The sequence below is a fragment of the Sinocyclocheilus grahami genome, unplaced genomic scaffold (genome assembly GCF_001515645.1).
Source record: "Sinocyclocheilus grahami isolate Dianchi unplaced genomic scaffold, SAMN03320097.WGS_v1.1 scaffold906.1, whole genome shotgun sequence".
Lineage (NCBI taxonomy): Eukaryota > Metazoa > Chordata > Actinopteri > Cypriniformes > Cyprinidae > Sinocyclocheilus > Sinocyclocheilus grahami.
The window spans coordinates 528,780-551,210 of record NW_015506085.1 but is presented as its reverse complement, the minus strand read 5'-3'; the positions used below and the strand labels follow the sequence as shown (position 1 = coordinate 551,210).

Genomic DNA, 22,431 nt, shown 5'->3' with positions numbered 1-22,431 from the left:
TGATGACAGCATTTTCATTTTGAGTGAATTATCCTTGTATCCCTGTTCTATGGTATGTCTGCATATCTGTCCATGTATGTGTGTATAACAAACCTCATCTTTGTATGAGGTCTCCGACCCAAAGACAAAGTTTGAAATATGTAACTAACATTGAAGTATCTTGCTAATACTTAGGACATTTTTGAAAATGTTACATTATTTCTGTTTGCAATCTCAGAAACCCCCAAAACATGAATAAATCCAATGAATTTTTACATTCCACATTTTGCAGTACACACTGTACCTCTTCTGCCAATTGATTTATTTTATTCTATTTTTCAACAGTGTTTTTGCTGAAGTCAAATTTAACTTTTCTTCTTCAGGAAGTTCGTTTTACACTTGACCGCTGCGCAGGAGCCACTATCATGGAGATGGAGGGAGTGGGCAGCTGGCTAACTACTGAAGACCACACTTCCTGTGAAGTTACTGGCGTCACACCGAACATGGACAAGTAAATCACTTCCTTTATTTCTCTTTACGCACCAATGCATAATTGTTTGAAGTGTTAAAAATGTGACCCTGATGAATCATTAAAGTTTGAGTTCTAAACAAATCATTCTTCCACCATTATAGCAGGACACAGTGGACGAGTCAATGAAACAATCATTACCCTCCTCTTTCTCCCTCTACATATGGGACTCATGCCAATTATGGACTCAATTATGGCTTATGTCTTGAAATATGTATAATTACACAAAGGTCTCAATCCAAAAGGTCAAATTAATTATCAGAGTGAATCTCTAGAGGAAAATGACCTCTCCATAGCATACTAGTAACTCATGTGGTAGAGAAGTAAACGTGGCTAGGGTAATGACCTCTTCTGATGTGCTTTCAGGCATCTGAACGTGACACAGGTGCTTCAGCTAGGAGGAGTGAATGAGAACCTGCCGTATATCTACCCACAACTACAACACAAGCACTTTACTGGCTGTATCCGAAACCTCCTCGTTGACAGCAAGGTGAGGAAATGCATGCATATCAGTACAGACAGAGAAAAATCTTTGACAACAGTGATAGAGTGAGGGAAGAAGAAAACATAAAGAAGCTTTATTATGCAAAGTCCTGTAACAGAGATGAGTTTTTTTATTTTTATATGATCTACAGAATTCATATGAGGCCATGCCTTACTATTATTTTTGTATATCTATCTATCTGTCACAATTATGACTTTGACTGGTGTACGACTGTTTTTCTCTCTGGTTGTTCTTGGTTTGGAGGTGACAAAAGCCTAAGAATTTATCAGTGCTGATAACAGTTGTGCTGCTTAAAATTTTGTGGAAGCCATGCTACATTTTTTCAGGATTCTTGATGATGAACAAAGTTCAAAAGAACAGTATTTTTATGCTGTCCCTTTTTAGATGAGCAAAGACAGGAAAAAAAAAAAAAAACATGACAAGACTTCTTAGGGTTGCATCCAACCATCAGTTTTGAGTGTTTTTGGAACAAATATACCAGCCATAGATTTTGCTAATACATGTCCCAGCATAGTTCTGTCAGTATATGTACTTTTAACCATTTAGCTGCTGAAGGAGATTTGACTGTAAGCTGTGTCCATATATGACTATAGTCTTATAAGTTGATCTGTGATATTATCTCACCCCATGTTATGTCAAAGTTTGTTAACAGTGGGTGACTATTTGTTTCTCATTGTAAAATTATGACTCAGCTGAAGGTTCTTGAGTCTAAAACACTTAACCAGTGGTCACCAGACACAAAGAAACAGCAGAGAAGTGTTCACTTAGGCTACTGGGGCTTGACTGGAGAGCAGGTCATAGACTGTTAAAAGAGGAAGTACAGAGGTAGAATTGCTATTTTAGACTCACTTCTGCCCACTCTCTTTTCTCAAACAGTTTACTTACTTACTTTAGCTTTCTCCCTGTTAGTGACCTGTGTGAATTCTGAGTAGGCTTTTTGGTGGCAAATACACAGTGTTATGGGGTGCATGGAAATGGGGTTTTAAGATTTACGGATTTTATGCCATTTACTGAGCCACTTTGGGAGGTACATCCAGGGAACTGCAGTACGTTACTTAAAAGGTCACATAGGTTTGCTTGAGCCGTGAATTCATAAAAAAAGAAAGTATAATCCTTTACTAAAACCAGACTTAAGGAACGAATAAACCAAACAACTCTAAACCTTACAGTGGAAAGGCTGACCTTTCAGAGGTGTACACAAAAAAAAAACAGCAACCACAGCAAATCAAAATCAAAAAGTGAGACACCATCTGACTACCATCTCTAATGGGTCATTCAGCTCCAACTATGAAAAAGTCAGTCTAGAGCAAGAAAATCAAGTTGCATTTGTCACCGAACAATGATACTAATGGTCACAATGGTCACAAGGAAAGAAAGGTCTTGAAATGGTTTTGCGACAATGACCTGCTGGCTTTACATTGTTCTGCTTATTGCATGACTTCTTACCAAATAAATGAATATGAAATGTAGATACGAGGTGATTATTTTAGCTTTTATTAGAGAGATGGAAATTAGCACAGCTATGTAGGAAATATCGGCTTGAAGTAGTCAGTTAACGTATAGTCTTACCCTGGACAATTATCCGCAGTTATGACTGTTGAATGCTACTAATAACGAATAATTTAATTGCAAAGTGTCTGTTTTTCGCTGTGTATATGTTGTCTGTTGGTCATGTCATGTATTAAGTGTTTTTGAAAAAATCTCTTAAGCTTACCAAGACTGCCTTTATTTGATCAAAAATGCAGTAAAAACAATAATAGTAATAGTTTGACAATATAACAATAATAGTGTGAAATATTATTACAAATTAAAACAACTGCTTTCTATTGTAATTTATTTTAAAATAATTTATTTCTGAAATGACAAAGCTGAATTTCCAGCAGTGATTATTACAGTCTTCAATACTGCTTTGCTAAATAAAAGCATTCATTTCTTATTTAAGTAAATGTAAAAAATAAATAAATACACTTTTGAGTTACTGGTTAGTTGTAGTGTTACAATGGACAACTGTCATTATTCAGAAATATAATACTGCTGAATTTTACTATTCACAGATGGATTTATTGTAAATTGTCTGTATTTTTTGTTCTCTCTGTGTTGTTAATGTTGTCTATTGGTCATGTAATGTGTGGAAAGTGTTATAGGTTCAATGTTTCCACACTGTGGCTCAGGAGACATTGTATTTTACTTATTCCTTTGTTAGAAAAGAAAAGACAATAAACCAACCTGTCTAATATGAAATAATAGTGACAAACAGCAGTCGAGTGGAATTAATGCAGCCCTTTTGCTTATTTAGCTGTGCTGGTAAATCAGCCGTGCTATCTGTCTGTAAAAGGTGCAACCAGTTCCCGCACAGGGTCAAGCTCACGCTGCAACCACTTCAAAAACACGCCGTTCGGAAGAGTGGGCATGAATAAATGGGAGTCATCAGATGAAAGGAAAACTGATCTAATGTGGTGCGTGGTTGTTCTGTTGTGAAGAGAATTTAAGGCCTCAAGGTTTCCCCATTCTTCTAATACAGAGCGCTGCAGGCCTGCTTTTTTTAAGTGGCTGTGGCCTGCCCAGCATGGTAATATTCATTATGGCATGCTGGATTAAAGGTGAATGCACAAATAAGATAAAACATTCTTTCTCTTTTCATCTCTTATATTTTCAAGACCTCCCGGTTTGGCCTATCCTGAGCATTATTTCCTGCCTTATTTATATTTCCACAAGCTTATTCTCTCTCTCCCTTTTTTGTATTTCTGTTACTCTCAAGTGTTTTTGTGACTTCTGTACCTGTAAGTCTGTAACCCTCACTTTGACTCTCTCTCACTCTCTCTCTCTCAGTTTTATGACCTCGGTTCACCGGCTGAGTCCTCTGGCAGTGCTCCAGGTTGTCTGATGACGGACAATAGTTGTGTGAACATGGGCTTTCCTTCCTGCGGGACCCGGGGGCGCTGCCATGGAGAGTGGGGTTCCTTCAGCTGTCAGTGCATACCTGGGTTCAGCGGGTATCAGTGTGAAAAGGGTAATTACACAGCAGTTGTCCCAAAGTTTTCAAGCCACATCTATTGGAATGTGGAGAGACTGAGCCTTCGAAGATAAAGCAGATAAGTCATTGCTAAAGAGAATGGTTGAATGGATGTGAAAACGGTCTGTGTGTGTGTGTGTGAAAGCTTTTCAGTGGGGGCAGTGAATATCTTTGAATTGCTCTGTGTAGGAGGGATAGTGTTAGCACCCAGGCAGTATTTCACGCACACCGAATCTTGGCACAAATCGCATTCAGAAGTGTTATGAATTTGTAGAGCTTCTTTATGTAACGCAACTGGAACATCTTGTGATATTCTCACAGTGTGTTCACTGTTTATGCCTCCTTTTTAAGGACTGCATCTGAAGAACACATTTGTGTGTTTTACAGAGCTCCCTGAGTATTCTTTTGATGGACGGAGTCACATACACTTTCAGCTGGCCTTCACTCTCCCAGCCAGACACACACAGGTTCAGGTCCTAGTTCGGACACGCAAACACAGCAGCTCTATCCTCAGCCTGCTGTCCAAAGAACAGAATGAATATCTCAAACTGGAGGTTAGTGCTCTTGAAAGCATCTCTCTTTTTCTCTCTCATGCTTTTCATTTCCCTTGAATATAGCAAATGCATTATCAAAATGTTTTTATTTGTCAACAATACTGGAAATGGTTGTGCTGCCAATTTCTTTCTTTTTTTTATTTTGATGATAGACAGCTCAAACTTTTGAACGCAATACATTTTTTTCACATTTCAAGTTGTATAAATTAACATTCATTTATTATGAAAGAACATAAATGAACTTTGAACAATATTATATGTGACCCTGGACCACAAAACCAGTCTTAAGTCGCTGGGGTATATTTGTAACAATAGCCAAAAAAACATTGTATGGATTAAAATTATCGATTTTTCTTTTATGCCAAAAATCATTCGGATATTAAGTAAAGATCATGTTCCATGAAGATATTTTGTAAATTTCCTATTGTAAATATACCAAAACTTAATTTTTTGATTAGTAATATGCATTGCTGAGAACTTCATTTGGACAACTTTAAAGGCGATGTTCTCAATATTTAGATTTTTTTGCACCCTCAGATTCCAGATTTTCAAATAGTTGTGTCTCGGCGAAATATTGTCCGATCCTAACAAACCATACATCAATGGAAAGGTTATTTATTCGGCTTTCAGACAACTGACCTTTATGACTGGTTTTGTGGTCCAGGGTCACATATTTATACATGAACTTTAACTTATATATAATACCAGAAATATTGAGCACCTTGCCAACACCCTGCCAAGTGATTTTTTTTAATAAATGCTTTTAATGTCTTCTCTGTTTCCCTACAAATTTGTGCCTTTAGATTTTTTTGCACCCTCAGATTCCAGATTTTCAAATAGTTGTATCTCGGCGAAATATTGTCCGATCCTAACAAACCATGCATCAATGGAAAGGTTATTTATTTGGCTTTCAGACAACTGACCTTTATGACTGGTTTTGTGGTCCAGGGTCACATATTTATACATGAACTTTAACTTATATATAATACCAGAAATATTGAGCACCTTGCCAACACCCTGCCAAGTGATTTTTTTTAATAAATGCTTTTAATGTCTTCTCTGTTTCCCTACAAATTTGTGCTCATGAAATGTCCTTACAGCGAATGAGCAATGTCGACCGCCAGCATATAAAGATTATTTGTTCTTGATGTGCTCTGTAATAGCAGCCCATCTGCCAGACCCCACGTACGTTGTTGCAACAGCGGTGCAATGTGAGAATTTGAATGGAGCAACGAGTTTATGTTTAATCATAGAGGCATTAGTATGCGTCTCCCGATTCAGCTGATACACTTGCAGAATGCATGCCATCTACCCTCTCACTCCAAGGCTGTCTCATTTTTTTTCTTCTCTCAACACCTGCTTTAAGATGATGCAGTCAGATTGCTGATTGCTGCTTTGTTTCTCTCCCTCTCTCTCCTCTCCTTCTCTCTTTCTCTCCCATGTAAATCGTGGGTGATTTATCTGTGGCATGAATTAGACGTGTCTGTGAGACAGGCTAGAAGACATTTTATATCCCCTAAAGTGGCAGGCTACAGATTTCATTACCTGCTTATATTATGATTCTTGCGAGGCTTCGCAGCGGTGCAGGAACTGATGCTGCCTTTGTGCCATGTGCGAAAGATTAAAACGTAATCTCCTGCTGTGCTCCTCTCAATTACCTTAGCAATAATGCTAATTGATGTGATGTGCCAATACCCATTTAGCATTGCCTGTTGTGTCTGATTATGACACATCTCAGAGACATTTCTAGCAAGGTGTTCTTGTCATCAGCGGATGAGGAGGAAATAATAGTTTGATCATCTAATTTCTTCTCAAGACACTTATGCACAACTCCATTAGTGGCAGCAGAATATCAATATAGTGTGCGTTTCTCTTTGAATTCTAGGGATTCTGACTCAGAACTAGTTTACTGAGAGATGTATTTGTAGTATACATGAGATGTAGTTGTTTTCATCTCATAAGTTTAGCCATGGCCCAGATGGTTAGGAGCCCAAATGGATGCTGCTTTTAAAATATACAGAATGGATTTAAACTTGGTCAATTGTGGTATACAAAATCAAATGTTAAATCATTAGTGCTTACTTGTGCCGGTATTCGGTAATACGATATATCATGATAATGAACATGCACGATATTGTTATCATGGGCCCTTCAAAATACCGTTGTAATGACATTTTATTTATTCATTTGTAATTGTAGGGAATTAATGATTACTAATACATTCAGGTTTTGCGAGGACTCGGATCTGAATGTCCCAAGTCCACCTGATTAAACTGAATTCAAATTTGTTAGTTTACACTTTAAATCAAGGGTCGTCCAGTGAGCCGGTGATTCTTAGTATCTTTTAACAAATTAAATATGTGTCTTCCTGGCCACGGTCAACACAATTCTGATTATTTGTAAGCTCTTAACAGAGGTAATTATTATATGTAAGCTACGAGCTAAGTAGCAAGGGATCTTTTGGCAACAGTTTTAACCTTGAAATTATATGACACCAGACACTCCTTTATAAATGAAACATGAATTTTATTGGCTAATCTAGATTACATAAAAACCTAACTAAAACACACATATACACACATACACACAAAGATTCAAGGAAATGAGTCAACGGAATTGCATGAAGTTTTCAAAGTCCTAACTCGTTTTCCGAGTGATTTAACTTCACCTGAGCGAACTCACAAGCAGAGAATTTAGCTTAATTTTACTGCTTATCTAAATTCACCAGCGTCAGTTCAGCAGATTTGAAGAGTTTGTTTGTACCTGCGTTTTGCTTGGTTGACAGCTTAAAAGCTGAGGCGATTCCGTCGCTGACACGGGCTTCCTGGATGTCTGTTGAGGGAACCCCGCTGCTGATTGGTCGGTTGCGGTGACGTCGGAATGATGTTTGAATGACGTTCTTTTAAGCAAGCACCGAATCTGTGTTGCAGTGGGGTTTTGATCCGCGGCGTAAGTCCATCCCACAGGTCGCTGTTCCAATCAGATAGTGGCTGCTGGGCTTAGCCACTCCCTGTGTGGTTCCTTTATCATGCACAAGTCACATGCTCCCGTGGGGAAATGTCTTTGCAGGTTTTAATAACTTCTATAAGGTGTCGTACAACACACAATGTTCAAAATAAAAAAATTTCATCCATACCAAGGTTACTTAAAAATCATGACCATTCCTACAAGCCTAAACTTCGCATATCTGGCATACACGGACTAACTTTAATCACTTTATCTATAAAAAGGGTTATAAAATATCGATTAATACTTCATAAGTTACAATAACACATCAAGCAGAAAGCATATTATTCGGGAGTATATTGCTCCGATACTTTCAAATGATTTTCACTGATTGTCTTCTGACTCGTCTGTGTACATTCTGTTTCTTTGGAATGCAAAGGAAGTAAGGGTTTCAGTCATGCAGGAAGCTGGTGGTCAAAAGTCATGCGACAGTCACGCTGTATAGATCTCGTGTTCGTGGGCCTGAGGGCATCAGTTAATTTACTCATCCTTTTCCTGCTGGATATACTAGTTCTATACATTCGCGATCACGAGGGGATCCATATGTCGTGAAAGGGCTTTTTAGTCCTGATACCAAAGATAGCTTTGTGGTCTCCTGATCTAATTAGTTTCGATCTCATGAGTAGATGAGTTCACCATACTGACAGGACATAGACCAAGAATATGGGACTCATGTGCTGGGTGATTTAGCAAATCTCATGATGGCTGATATCAGTGTCCGTTCATAGTTAGAAATCCCTACACCGTGAATAATTATTTATTACTAATTATTTACATTTTTGAATGCAATTAAATAATACTTTTCCCATCAACTGGCTAAAATGCACAAAACCATTGTATGCTGCGTCAAAGAGGCATGAGCACTCTGATGTAAACAAGCCCAACACGTTGAAAAGTGCATGGCAGAACGAGTGGAGATGTGCTAAATGAAAATGCACATTCACTCTTTGACAGCAGATGGCACTGATGGAACAGCAGAAATGCAGCCGTTACCCCGGTAACCCCATAAACAAAGCAACTGCGCTACTTTCTGAAACGTATTTAATATAATGCCACCTGGCCCAGTGAAGTGCCTTTTCCTTTTCCTGAAATCGGTGGAAGCAGACAATGAATTTGTCCTGGTCTTGGAGATTGCCCTACTCCAGGTTTGGGGTGAAGCGCGCGATGCGCTCGCTCAAATTCAGTAGCCCTCCATGGTATCTTTAAGTAGCCCAGATATAAATCCGATGGGGTCTTTTCCATCCTCACTGCCTTCCGGAATATTAATAATACGCAGGTTAGCCCTTCTGGATCTATTCTCAAGATCGTCAGTTTGGTCAAGATGAGATCAGTTCTCTGCCTTCAAGAATTCAATCGTTGCTTCCGCGGCGACCAGCCTTTCGAAGTTTGCGCCAACCAATACTTCAGTAGATTCGAGTTGGTGCTGAAACAAGCTGATTGTCTCAAGTAACGTGTCAAGGGAGCCTTTTTAACTGCTTGAGGTGCCATGTCCTCTTTTAAACGGGCCCACTGTTTTGCCAGTTCAGAGAGCTGACTCGTCGACAAATTATCCGTCTTGTCTTTTTCAGGTGTATCCTTATGCTATCGGTATCGCTAGCCACCATAGCTGCTACTTTATCCGCTAGGGTAGTACCTGACCGTGTTGCTGATGTGGTACTTTTCTTCTGTTTAGAGTTGCTCATTTAGCTTTCTGAACTGTGTGAAGTGTAGTTCTTAGAAGGCGCTTTAATGTGTTTAAAATGAGTGTGGTTGCGAGGTCCTCATCTCTGCTGCTCTCTCACATCGCCAAACCAGAAGTCCACCTAATGAAATATTTTAGATCTTGACATAAACAGAACAGATAAAAATATATATTCATTGTACAAAATGCCATTAGAGTTTTAAAACTTTATTAATTTACATGATTTTTCCGGGTCTAGTTATAATACTTTTAAGATGAGGCTACCAAATATATATTTTGTGGTGGGCTTATGGAATGAGGCAGCAAAGTCCCCTCACTGTGTGTTGGGTTTAAACTACTTTTTCACTCTAATTGAGCTCATATTATGCAATATTCATTGTATTTGATTTTTATACTGCTCATTATTTTCTCATCCAAATTTTTTTGGAGCCACTGCCTGCCTGTCCTCCTCAGAGAAGACACTTCAGTCCTGCTTCAACACCTGCTATCTCATCTCTTTATAGCATATCACCAAGAAGGATTCATTTAAAGGGATAGTTCACTCAAAAATTATAATTCTGTCATTAATTACTCACCCTCATGTCGTTCCAAATCCGTAAGACTTTCGTTCATCTTCAGAACGCAAATCAAGATATTTTTGATGAAATCTGAGAGCTTTCTGACCCTCTATAGACATAAGGGAACTACACATTCAAGGTCCAGAAACATAGTAAGGACATTGTTAAAATAGTCCATGTGACATCAGTGCTTCAACCTTCATTTTATGAAGCTAAGAAAATACTTTTTTGTGCGCAAAGAAAACAAAAATAATCACTTTATTCAACAATTATTCTCTTCTGGTCAGTCTCCGCCGCCATTCACGATAGTACCACGATGCATGCATGTGTATTCCTCAGCTTGTAAACAAGGCACAGCGCAAGCGTGTTCTACATCAGAATGCGGGCTCCTGCATCAGCAGCATCACACGCATATATCGTGGTACTCTAGTACTCTCAACAAAAAGTATTCTCGTACCTTCATTAAATTAAGGTTGAACCACTGATGTCACTTGGACTATTTTAACAATGTCCTTACTACGTTTCTGGACCTTGAACATAATTGTTCCGTTGCTGTCTATGGAGGGTCAGAAAGCTCTCGGATTTCATCAAAATATATTTAATTTGTGTTCTGAAGATGAACAAAGGTCCTACGGGTTTGGAACAATATGAGGGTGAGTAATTAATGACAGAATTTTCATTTTTGGGTGAACTATCTCTTTAATGATTGCCAAGATTTTGTCATGACATTGATTCGACGATGCCTCATAATATTTGCTTACACAACAAAATATTAAAAGGTGGTAAGAGAACCCAGGCATACACTGCACTTTATGTACTTAATATCCAATTATCCATAATTAAATGCCTTTTAATTCTTAAACATGCAACTGGGCAGATGGCTTCACCTGCTGCTCCAGTGGATGACATTGGTTTCTGGATCATTTGGTGGGGATGAGCAGCATGCAGACACCTTTCACACCAACAAGCGATGAGAATGAACATCTGTACTGTCATTTATGCTGTAAATTTGAGGACAGTGGTTCTCAATTCCAGTCCTGGGGTACCACTGCTCTGTGCATTTTGAGAACCACTGTATTTTTCCATGGAGAGATTAAAGTTAATGTTCTTGTTAATTAGTACGCCTTCCGGTTTAAATACCTACCCAGCGTAGCAAAGCCTTGAAATAGTCAAACAGTCCGGTTTGAGATTATTCTCTTAAACTGTTCTGCAGGTGAAATTGAGTAGGCTATGGGAGAGGAAGAAGGTGCAAAGGTTCACAGAGTCCAACTGTGTTTATTTGTGTAAACTGTTGTTGTTGAAATGTGAGAGAGTCTCACTGCCTTTTGCATCATTAATTAGTCTTGCTTTTTACATAGCCACAAAGCCAGGATCCAAAATGGGGGCTGGAAAATTATGCTCTCTGGGACACATGCAGAAAGACTCTGAAATTAAAATGAAGGATGGGGCTTTCTTCAGGAGATTGGCCAGCTGCTCTTTGTCTCACAAACAAATACAAACCTCATTGTCAAACATGGCATTTTCAACCTTTTTTCCACCAGATATGAAGCTATGGCTAATAACCATGTGCATGTAAAGTAAAACACCAGTTCAATTATTGTTATTAGACTTAAAAAAAGGCAACAACTTTATAGTGGAGGGCTTGTTGGATAGTGGATTATTCAAAGCATAAAACTGCAGAGTTTTAAAATGTACTTTGATATTACACACTTTTTATCTTACAAACCCTCGTAAATAATAAAGCTTGCCTTCAAAAAATTTGATTTATAAGAAGCAATCGGTTTAAGAAGAGCTTGCAAAGGGAAAGAGAGAGTAAAAGAAAGTCTCACAGATGACCACTAGAGAGTCGGAGAAGCAACACAAGAATATAGTGGCAAACCTCACTGACACCATATTGAATTCCCTGCTCCCACTGTCTCCAATTAAAGGCCCAACATGTTTTATTCTGTCAGTGCTCAGTTGTTTTATCAGATCCTGCCCCAGTCTGATGTCTTAAGTCCCCAATGGGTCTACTTTATCCCATACTGAACGTCTCTCACTTTCTCTCTACCACCGTTTCCATAATTTCACAACTGTTCTTTGTCTGTGCCACTATATTTTCTCCAGATTCCTTAATTTACAAAACCGTAAATTAATTTATTCTGACCGCATTCTCTCTCTCTTTTTTTGTCCCACTTTCTCAGATCTATCAGGGTCTGTTAAGTGTCTTCTACAACCTTGGTGATGGGGACTTCAACTTGACAATTCCCTCTTATCGTTTAGACAACGGAGAGTGGCATGACATTCACTTAGATCGGCATGACAATGAGATGACCCTACGCCTGGACGGCGGGGGAGGACAGCGAGAGGTCACGGGATCGCCGGGTCGCAGTCGGGAGATTGTTATTGATCCTGCTGTGGTGATGCTGGGCAACTCCTTCCCCTCAGGACACAACAAGAGCTTCCAAGGTAAGGTACAGGTGTGCTCCTGAAGCTCAGTTGGTAGAGCATGATGCCTACCAGCCAATGACATAGATATCAATCTCTGAGAATCGTATTCCCAATCCATGTAACTACAGTATATACTGTAATATACACTACCATTCAAAAGAGAAATGATAGGTAATACACAGTAAAAACACCAGGGCTGTCAGAAAATTTAAATGATGTATCACAAATAATCTAGTTTTCTTGTTTTCTTTAAAACAATACAACAGATGCAAAATTACATCCAGACCTGTCATAACTTGCAAAGGACAAGTAAGCCCAGGTGTCTCATTAAAGGAACAAGAAACTGCTTGTTGAGACTGTTTTTCACCTGCTTTATCAATTGTTTTTCATTTAAAAGTGAATAGTTATAATGAAAGCCTTTTTACGTTACCGCTAATGATAAATTAAAAAGGCATCATATTGCAGTATGAGTGCTGGCAAAAATGGTTAAGAAGTGCTATTCTAGTTCTAAATGCATTTTCTAATTTCTGTTTTATCTTGTTGTCCTGTGTCTACATACAAAAAAATAATTAATTAATTGGCTAGTAAGCATCATAGTGTGAAAAACATTCAACATTATAAATTGTTCTTTCAAAGCAGCACCAAGTACAGCTCCCTGATAAGCAATTCGCAATGCTTAGCGTCTCAGAGTTGATTAGCAGTCTGTGCAGTCTGTCCAGAGCTGGTCGCAATAGATTAATTGGTTACAATAAATTAAATGGAGTCAATATGTCAAAGTGTGCATGGAGAGCTGTGGACAACTCCAATAAACACTGTAGCATGACATTTTGAGCTAACAAAAATGCTCTGTCCCATGGCCTGAAAAATCCAATCACTGAGTTATATCAGAGCACTGTGAAGTTTACCGCTAATCCAATTTAACTGGAGAAAGAACTTAGCCAGCACATGTGTACGTCAAGCAGACGAATCTGTATAGCTTTATCAGCTAATTCATATCGCAGTTCCTCTATCTGTCATGATTACACACTATTTTATTGGAAATAATGAAAAATTAATAGGAACAATTAATTCATAATAGCCTCAAATGCACCTTCAGTGTAGAGAGGAAGTACAGCTAGCATAAAAACAGACAGCGGGAGGGAAGGGAGACAATGACGTGACATGAAAGAGAAAAGGAGGTGGAAGAGTCCTCTGTGCACAGACACGCTGGTTAGCCTCAGGCACACACTTTGTGTGTTTATTAAATGGACTCTAAAAGCACTTTTTCTTAAAAGCTCCGAATATGAGTAGATCATGTTGAGCTCAGTTTGTCTATGTGTGCATGTGAAGAAGCAAGTGTAATGTAGGTATAAGAGGTATAACTCACACTTTACGCTATATTTGTACTGAAACATGAAACGTGTTAGCTTTGGTTTTGTTTTTCTCATTGGCACAGGCTGTATGCGGGACTTGAGACTCAGCGGGCGGTTTATTCCTCTGGACAGTCAGGCCAGAGAGGGGGTGTCGGTGGTCAGTTCTCAAGGTGTCTCTCTGGGTTGTTCCTCTGACTCCTGCCGGAAAAACCAATGTAGCCCCCCCTTTACCTGCGTGGACCTGTGGAGAATCCATGAATGCAGGTACACAAATACACACAGTTGTGGTCAAAGGTGGTCATTATTTTGCCTAAATAATAGGGATCATACAAAATGCATGTTTGTTTTTTTTTGTTTTAGAACTGTCCAGAATAAGATATTTTATATAGTTAAATAATAATTGAATTTATTTATTTAAATGAAATATTTAAATGAAGTGAGAAAATTGTACACATCTTCATTCTGTTCAAAAAAGAAACAAGTTAAATAGGTTAGTTTTAATAAAAATCGGATCTAATCTGCTCAGTGTAAGACACACGCAGTAGGGTTTTCCACTTAGCCAAGCCTTGTGCACTTTGGCTCTCGGGTGTGTGTCAATACGCCTCAGTCAAAGGCAGGTATGATATCTGTGGGCTGCTCTTCACCCCGGACCTATCCACTGTCCTCTTTGACTGTGAGAGCTGCGCAGCTGCTGTGTAGTTGATTGTGTCTATGATTGTATGTTATTGGCATTGGCATTGGGGGGAGCTGGAAGAAATATTTTTGAAAAGGGGGGCTCTGAGGTGTTCTTGGGAGCCATTTGATTAAGCCTAGTTTACACCAAAGATGTATGAGCTGAAACTCGCAAAAGAAAATGGTCTGCAGCATCCAAACACCGTCTCTACACTGGATGCATCATAGCGAACTTTCCATATCTGTTTAACTGGTTAGTGCGGCAGCGCAAGCAGGTGGAGTGCATCAGAAATAGAATGCAGCATTCGTTCACTGTAGCGCGTGTAGAGTTTAACACTCAAGTTATATATGCTCCTTGGGAAACTAATTATGCCTAATGATATTTCAAGTCCAGTCCAATCAAATATTATGAATGTCAAGTGGCATTCAGTTACATTTTTTTAATTTTGTGGGCTGTTATAAGGGCCAAATACATGCTTTTAAAATATATATTATAAATAAATTATACAATATACACCACTATTCAAAAAGAGGTCAGTAAGATTTTTTTTTTTAAAGAAATCTCTTCTGCTCAGCAAGGATGCATTTATTTGATCAAAAATAAAGTAAAACCCATAACTCTACCATTAGAAAGAACAGCTTTGTAGTTGAATATATTTTAAAATGTATTTTTCCTGTCATGCTAAACCTTCATTAAAATTCATTCCTTCAGAATGCATGCTGATTGCTGAAAAAAACATTTTCTTCTTCTTCTTCTTCTTCTTCTTCTTCTTCTTCTTCTTCTTCTTCTCCTCCTTCTCCTTCTCATAGCTGTTATATGTAGTTGAAAATGGTTATGCCACTCAGTAATTGTGTGGAGGTGTTTTCATTTTTCAGTGAACAGAAACATTGAAATGTAAATATGAAATTGAAAATAGAAAGTTGAATAATTTGAAATTATTTTAAATATTTATTAACATTATTCATGTCTTGTCATTTAAAAATTTTTATTGCACATTTAAAAAAAAAATTATTACACACGTACAGTGCAAGATAGGGAACATATCAATATCGTAAGCCACACCATACTGACATAAAAAAGCAAGATATGAAATTGAATGGACTTATGACTAACACAAATATAAATCAGGACAGAGCTAAAATAGTAATTATTTCGACGAGGCACATATGTTTATGTCTTTCTACTTAGTTTTCTTTTAAGTATTTGAAAGCAAACTTTGAAATATTATCATAAATCTAAGCAGTATAGTAAAGAAGGGCTTACATTTCTTACATTTACATGTGTAGATGTGGTATTTACCCACCAAAATTACCATGTTCAATCAGAAAATAAGGAATTCAGTATAATCTTAAAAAACGGGGTATTTTCTAAAACTAAGGGATAAATATTATTTTTCACTGAAAGCTAATTGGAAACATCCACCCAAATTGTATAAGTATAATCACTGCTGTAAAAAGGGTGTCCAAGAGTTCCATGAAAAGAAGAACAAACAGAAATTAAAAATCTCTTCTGTAAAAATTCCCCTGTGGATTTATTCTAAACAGGAATGTTTAACAAGTCTCTTTGGGGCAACAGGGTATGTCAGATAGAGTGTGAATGAAACCTCAACATCGCCAAAGCTGCACGAAAATCACCTGAAAATCATCACATGATTACGCTTATGGTCAAAAAATGTACTGTAAAAAAAAAAAACTTTTTCCTTTTTTATCAATTTAATGGATTCTTGAATATCACTTTCTTAACCTTAATGACCCCAAACATTTGAATGGTTGCCTACTGTAAATAGAATAACTGCCCTCGTTATAAACACAAAATAATAAGTTTGAGAACCACTGGTCTACAGGCATTGCCTCTAACTTGCCATGAGGCTGCCCTATTCTTGTTCTTATCAGTTTTGTAAGCACTCTCGGTGTCGGTCACCTTGGATTTCCGCACTGTGTGCATTCTTTCAGTGCTCTGTCATTTCTACACTGATCTCCTGGGCAAAGGAAAAATCTTTGTGATCTCAAGCTTATTTAATTCACACAGGATTTGAAATATACCAGCTCTCTGTTAGCAGATTTGCATTTACAAAAATTTTGAATGTACCAAAGAATATTACATTTTCTATTGACCAATGTCATCTAATTTTTGCACCACTAGCAGTACCAAAATTGTCAATAAAATCCATAGAAGACATTAAAAAATGTGTTTTAGTTTTAGTTATTTTGGGGTTTTTTTGTGAACATATTAACATTTGATTAATGCTTCTCTACTTTTGTCTCCTCCGATTGCAGGTGTCCCCCAGGTCACATGGTCAAGGCAAACTCCACTGGCAAATTCTGCGTGTACACGCTCTGTGCCAGCCGCCCGTGTCATAAGGGTACTTGTGTGGCACAGTCTCCCTCTAAGTTCACATGCCACTGTCCAGAGGGCTACCGCGGGCTTCACTGCGAGGTGACACTGGCCATCTACAGAGACGACGTGGGTCTCAGTTTCAGCTCCCTCTTTGCCATATGCATCTGCTTTATGGCCCTACTAGGTATCTATCTTCAGCTTGTGCTCTTAAAAGAAAATTCCTGACTTGAAATGAACCCTTTGTTTTTGCCTTACTGTTTTTGTTTGCCTTGTCTTGTGCAAAAATAACCTGCATTATTTTGCATAGCCTATTTCTAATATAAGTAACTAATAATATTAGTTATTATCGTAATGCAGATGCTTTAATGGTGTCACTACATTGATAAATTTGAGTGTTGGTATTCAGTTGGTATTCAGCATCACTCCTGGTGAACTTTACAGTTTTAGTAAACAATTTAGCTGCAAAAGGACAGTTAGTTACTTCATTTTTTTTAATGATAATGTCTCTCTCAGTCAACACACAGATTGTTGGTTTGCTGTGAAATATTAGTTTCAATAAGAGGCTTCAATTAATGAATCAGCCAAGTGTGTCTTTCTGTCGCATAAATATTAACTCTGCTCCTCCTCCTCTGCAGAACCTCATGTATTTTTAAAACTTATTTTGATGGTTGGCACTTCAGTATTCTTGCACTGTGATTATTGATATGTATTTATTCATATATTTTTCCCATGTAGTAGCTGTAGTAGAGTTTGGTATATGTAAATATTTATTTCATATGCAAAGGTTTCTATCAATTATGTTCCCATGTGTTGCATTTTACTAGCATTGTCTGACAGCGGTAAAGATAGTAGAGTTTGGTATATGTAAATATTTATTTCATATGCAAAGGTGTCTATCAATTATGTTCCCATGTGTTGCATTTTACTAGCATTGTCTGACAGCGGTAAAGAACACAGTCTACATAATCAATGATCATGACTGCTGAAACTCGTATTAACTCCCTTCATTCTGACATCCTCATCTGCCTGCATGACTGCGTTCAGCGAGGCCAAAGGGAACCAAACAATCTTTTTCCTCCTCTCACAGTTTCGTTCCATTATAGATTTGACACGACCTTATTCATTCTCAGCTCCAGTTGCTTTTTAAAGTGTTAATTACTTGATTTGTAGGCACACATTGTGCTGTTTACCCAAGCCGGGCTGGAAATTGAGATCAATGCACTAGGGTTTTGGGTAGAATTTCAATGGTCCCAACTGTCCTCAACTGAATTTAAGTAGCCCGTAAGGTTTTTATCGAATTCCAAATGGAGACGAGCGATGAGTCAGAGAAATTCAAGTTCTCTCTGCCATTTGAAAGGCTTCGGCACAGTGTTAAGAAGATTTTTTTCTTCCTGTAATGCGGTTAATAGGTTTAGCACACCGTGCTAACACTACGCCTCCACGTAACCAGTCAGGCCTCACTCTTCCCCACTGAAAAACAGCCCCTGCTGACTAGCATATCACTACAGAAACAGCAAAGAGGGAAAAGGTCCATCTGTTAAACTCCAGGAGCAGATAATAGGGAATGTGGTGCTCTAAACAGGAGAAGAAGAATTTGGATTGTTCTTGTAATGTTTTTATTATTTATTAGCTCTAAAAAGGGGAATATTTATGACGTAAAAGGGGTCTCTTAAGCCATAAACAGTCCAACGCTCATGCATGATCCTACGCAGATGCTACATTCTTGTGGTTGCTACTTTTGAGGATTTTATTCCGCTATTGTGGTGTCTAAGGGTACGTTTATACAACAACAATGTAAAAAAATGGAAACATTTTTTCTTTGTGTTTTTCCCGTACAGATGACATGTCAAAACGATCCCTAGGTCACATGGATCCATGAAAACGACTTAAAATGCCATACTGTGCATGCCAGGCCGGTAGTTGATGATGTCACTTTTTAAAGAAACACTACACAAACATGTATATAATATCCATACGCTTGACATCATCGTTTTCACAAAAATACATGTTTTGTTTACACTGAGACAATAATGGAAACCCGTTTTCAAAAGTTTGCATTTTCAGGCCTCTAAAACACCGTTGTCATGTAAACGAACAGCCAAAACACATCAAAAGTTTTCAGTTTTGTTGTGTAAATGGCCCCTAAGAGATCATGTGATTCTGTATGCAATTAAGACTAAAGTCTTTCGCCCCAGTATATATCTATTTTAAACTTATGAATTAATTTTACAGGTCACAATGTCACCTTTTACACCAAAAATTTTAATAAATACATTAAAAAAAGAAAAAAAAAGAAAAGAAAAATGTTATTAACATGGACAATAACATTAAATTAATCATTTTAGATAATTTTACTCACTCACTAATTACTGCAACAATAACAATAATAAAAATAATAATTATCTTAAAGTATTTATTTATCATGGTAGCATTTGTTGTACCTTGTTTTTTAACTAGAGCTATGTACCTGTTAATTTACATATCATAAGAATACTCAACACTGGATACTGACTCTGTCCAAAGAACCCACTGTGGAAATGCCTCACTTGTCCTCTATTATACATGGATTGTCAAGTCTTTCTATGGCAATGCTGATATGCAGATTTGACATTCACACAGTGTAGATGCTCACCTGCGGGTAAAATCACCCATCATAACTTCAAAAGACAGACTTGAATGATTATGGTTTATAGCGCTCTTTTACAATCTCTCTCTGTGACTCTCATGGGATCCTTTTTTAATGTCTGTGTGAAAAGTTTCTTTCAGTTAAGAGACTCTCAGTAAAGTGTCAGTACCACTATCTTCATTTTCCATGCATTTTGGTGACATCTGCTCAGAGATTAAAAAATATGCCCCATAAGACTTATTACACCTACATTTAGACCTCAGGACTTCTGTATTTTTTCTCATTCTACTAAACCAAGTGTAAGGGAAATAGGTCAATTTAGCTCAAAGGGAATCATTTAAGATTTTAAAGGGAATTTGGACAGAATCAGTGTTTTACGGCTGATCACTGAGACGGCCAGCGATTCATTGAACGAGCCGTATAACATAAATTCTGCAATGGATATTAATATCCAAAATATAGTGAAAACACTATTAATTAGCACAGTAACAAGCTCAGCAGTTTAAGACATTAACTTGTAAGCACAAAACACAAGATACTTCTCTTTTCAATATAAATAAGGCTTTATTGGATAAATCTAAGACATATAACTAATCTAACACATAAACACACGCATTCACACAAGTTGCAGAAAGACAGAAAGTGAGGAAATAATTAGTTTAAGAGGATGAAAATGTGAAATCCCAAGTTTACAGCAATATGTGCAATTGCATAGATCTGAACAACCATCGATCACTTAATTAACCCTCGCATTGAGTTCCTCAATGAGGTTAAACTTTATATTAAATGCACCAGTTCAGCTAGGATCTGGAGGTACTTGCGTTGCGTTGCATGTACGGGGGTTCCCTTTGTTGTGGTCCTTGCAGAACGGGGTTTTCCGCGGTCGCTGATTGGCTGGAAGTTCAGTCTTGAGAAGCCAGTAGTTGGGTGTTGGCTGACGATGCGGAGTTGTGGTTTGAAGTTGAAGTTTTAGATGGCACTCTTTCGGAGACACAGCATTAGGCAAAACTTAACTCGTAACATGAAACTCTCAACGGAAAATAAAATAAACTAATGTAAAGAAATAGAAGTAAAGTTTGACGAGACTAGGTGGCGTTTCTCCTCATGGTTTTGGAGGAGCTGGCGTGTAAGCCAGAGCACGCTCAAAGAGCGCAAAAGGTGATGACTGAAAAAAAGCACGGCTTGAAAAGGCAAGAAAGAAGAGTTGAAGAGAGTGATTTGATGGTGTCCTGAGTATTTAAACTGGGCTTTTGGACACCTCCCAAATGGTGTTTTGACCAATTAGATGTCGTCTTTGCTCGGGGTGTTGTATATTTCTCCTCCCAATTCATAAATCAAAACGTTATCTCGTCAGGCACATGGTCCGAGTTTTAACTATCTTGCAGAGTATACTTTTGGACATGATTTCTATAACAAGAATATGATACATTTGACGAAGAATTGATTGGAAGAAGCAAGAAGATTCACGCATACTAAACATTTATATAAACCCTTAAGCTATTCAATAGTTATTCAAAATACACACACAATAAATGATTATGACCTGATAGTCACATGTGGGTTACATACATAATATGCAGTTATGCATAGAAATTATTAGTGAAGTGATATGTGGCCAAGTATAGTGACCCATACTCAGAATTAGTGCTCTGCATTTAACCCATCCAAAGTGCACACACACAGCCATTTATGCTGCAGCGCCCGGGGAGCAGTCGGGGGTTTGGTGCCTTACTCAAGGGCACCTCAGTCATGGTATTGAAGGTGGAAGAGAGCACTGTACATTCACTCCCCCCACCTACAATCCCTGCCGGTACAAGACTCGAACCCACAACCTTTGGGTTACGAGTCCGACTCTCTAACCATTAGGCCACAACTTCCCCTTAGAAGATGGCACTTCGCCCGAACAGGGACTTGAACCCTGGACCCTCAGATTAAAAGTCTGATGCTCTTCCGACTGAGCTATCCAGACTAGTTGCTCAGAAGTCCTTTTAGTGTCATGTAGGTGCATGGAAAGGCAGTTTCTGTGCCATTCTGTGAATGTATGTGAATGTATGAAGACCTGAGATTAAGAGGTCTGTAAGGAATCTCTGAAAGTCTAATTGTCTTTGTTAGAGTTGGGGGAAGTCAATCTACAGGGCTCGTGATTGTGTTTACTATCACGTGAGGGTCATGCTGTCATCTCAGAATCAGAATCATAATGAGCTTTATTGCCAGGTATGTTTACACATACAAGGAATTTGTTTTCGTGACAGAAGCTTCCACAGTGTAACAGAATGTCAGTGACAGAACAAAAAACACAGAAAATAAAATATAAAAAATAGAACAAGTAAATAAGGAATAAAAATATATAAATCGACAATTGTATATGCAGGTATATTACAATATATAGTTTGGTATGTACAGGTACTATATGTGATGTGCAAATTTTAGGTGTAGACTGAGTATGAGTGTTAGATAAATATGTGTATGAGTGTATAAATAGTGTGTGTTCCACAGTTATTTTTTCATGAGATGGATTGCCTGAGGGAAGAAACTGTTCCTGTGTCTGGCCGTTCTGGTGCTCAGTGCTCTGTAGCGTCGACCAGATGGCAACAGTTCAAAGAGGGAGTGTGCTGGATGTGAGGGGTCCAGAGTGAGCAAAAGGACTGGCAGAATCACTCTGGACCCCTCACATCCAGCACACTCCCTCTTTGAACTGTTGCCATCTGGTCGACGCTACAGAGCACTGAGCACCAGAACGGCCAGACACAGGAACAGTTTCTTCCCTCAGGCCATCCATCTCATGAACACTTGACAATAACTGTGGAACACACACTATTTATTCACTCATACACTTATTTATCTAACACACACACTCAGTCTACATTTCAATTTGCACATAATATACCTGTACATACAACTGTCTATTGTTATATACCTGTACATACAATTGTCGATTTGTATATTTTTATTCCTTAGTTACTTGTTCTATTTTTCTATTTTTTATTATCTGTGTTTTTGTTCTGTCACTGTCATTCTGTTACACTGTGGAGCTTCTGTCATGAAAACAAATTCCTCGTATGTGTAAACATACCTGGCAATAAAAACTCATTCTGATTCTGATTCTGACTACTCACATTACACTGCTCACTTACATTACACTACTCACTTACATTACACTGCTCACTTACATTACACTACTCACTTACA

At 38.1% G+C, this 22,431-nt stretch overlaps 1 protein-coding gene and 1 non-coding gene across 2 annotated transcripts in view; one reads left to right on the top strand and one right to left on the bottom strand.

Annotated features, from left to right (window-relative positions):
- Positions 1-22,431, top strand: part of LOC107564062 (putative neural-cadherin 2) — a 71,251-nt gene that overhangs the window by 37,109 nt on the left and 11,711 nt on the right. Inside the window, exons 4-10 of the mRNA XM_016249059.1 lie at positions 363-490; positions 875-998; positions 3,843-4,023; positions 4,414-4,580; positions 12,008-12,272; positions 13,690-13,870; positions 16,556-16,800. Coding sequence (XP_016104545.1) covers positions 363-490; positions 875-998; positions 3,843-4,023; positions 4,414-4,580; positions 12,008-12,272; positions 13,690-13,870; positions 16,556-16,800 — 1,291 coding nt within the window. The remainder of the gene's footprint in view (positions 1-362; positions 491-874; positions 999-3,842; positions 4,024-4,413; positions 4,581-12,007; positions 12,273-13,689; positions 13,871-16,555; positions 16,801-22,431) is intronic.
- Positions 21,139-21,211, bottom strand: trnak-uuu (transfer RNA lysine (anticodon UUU)). Its single transcript has one exon. It is a non-coding gene; the product is annotated as a tRNA-Lys (tRNA).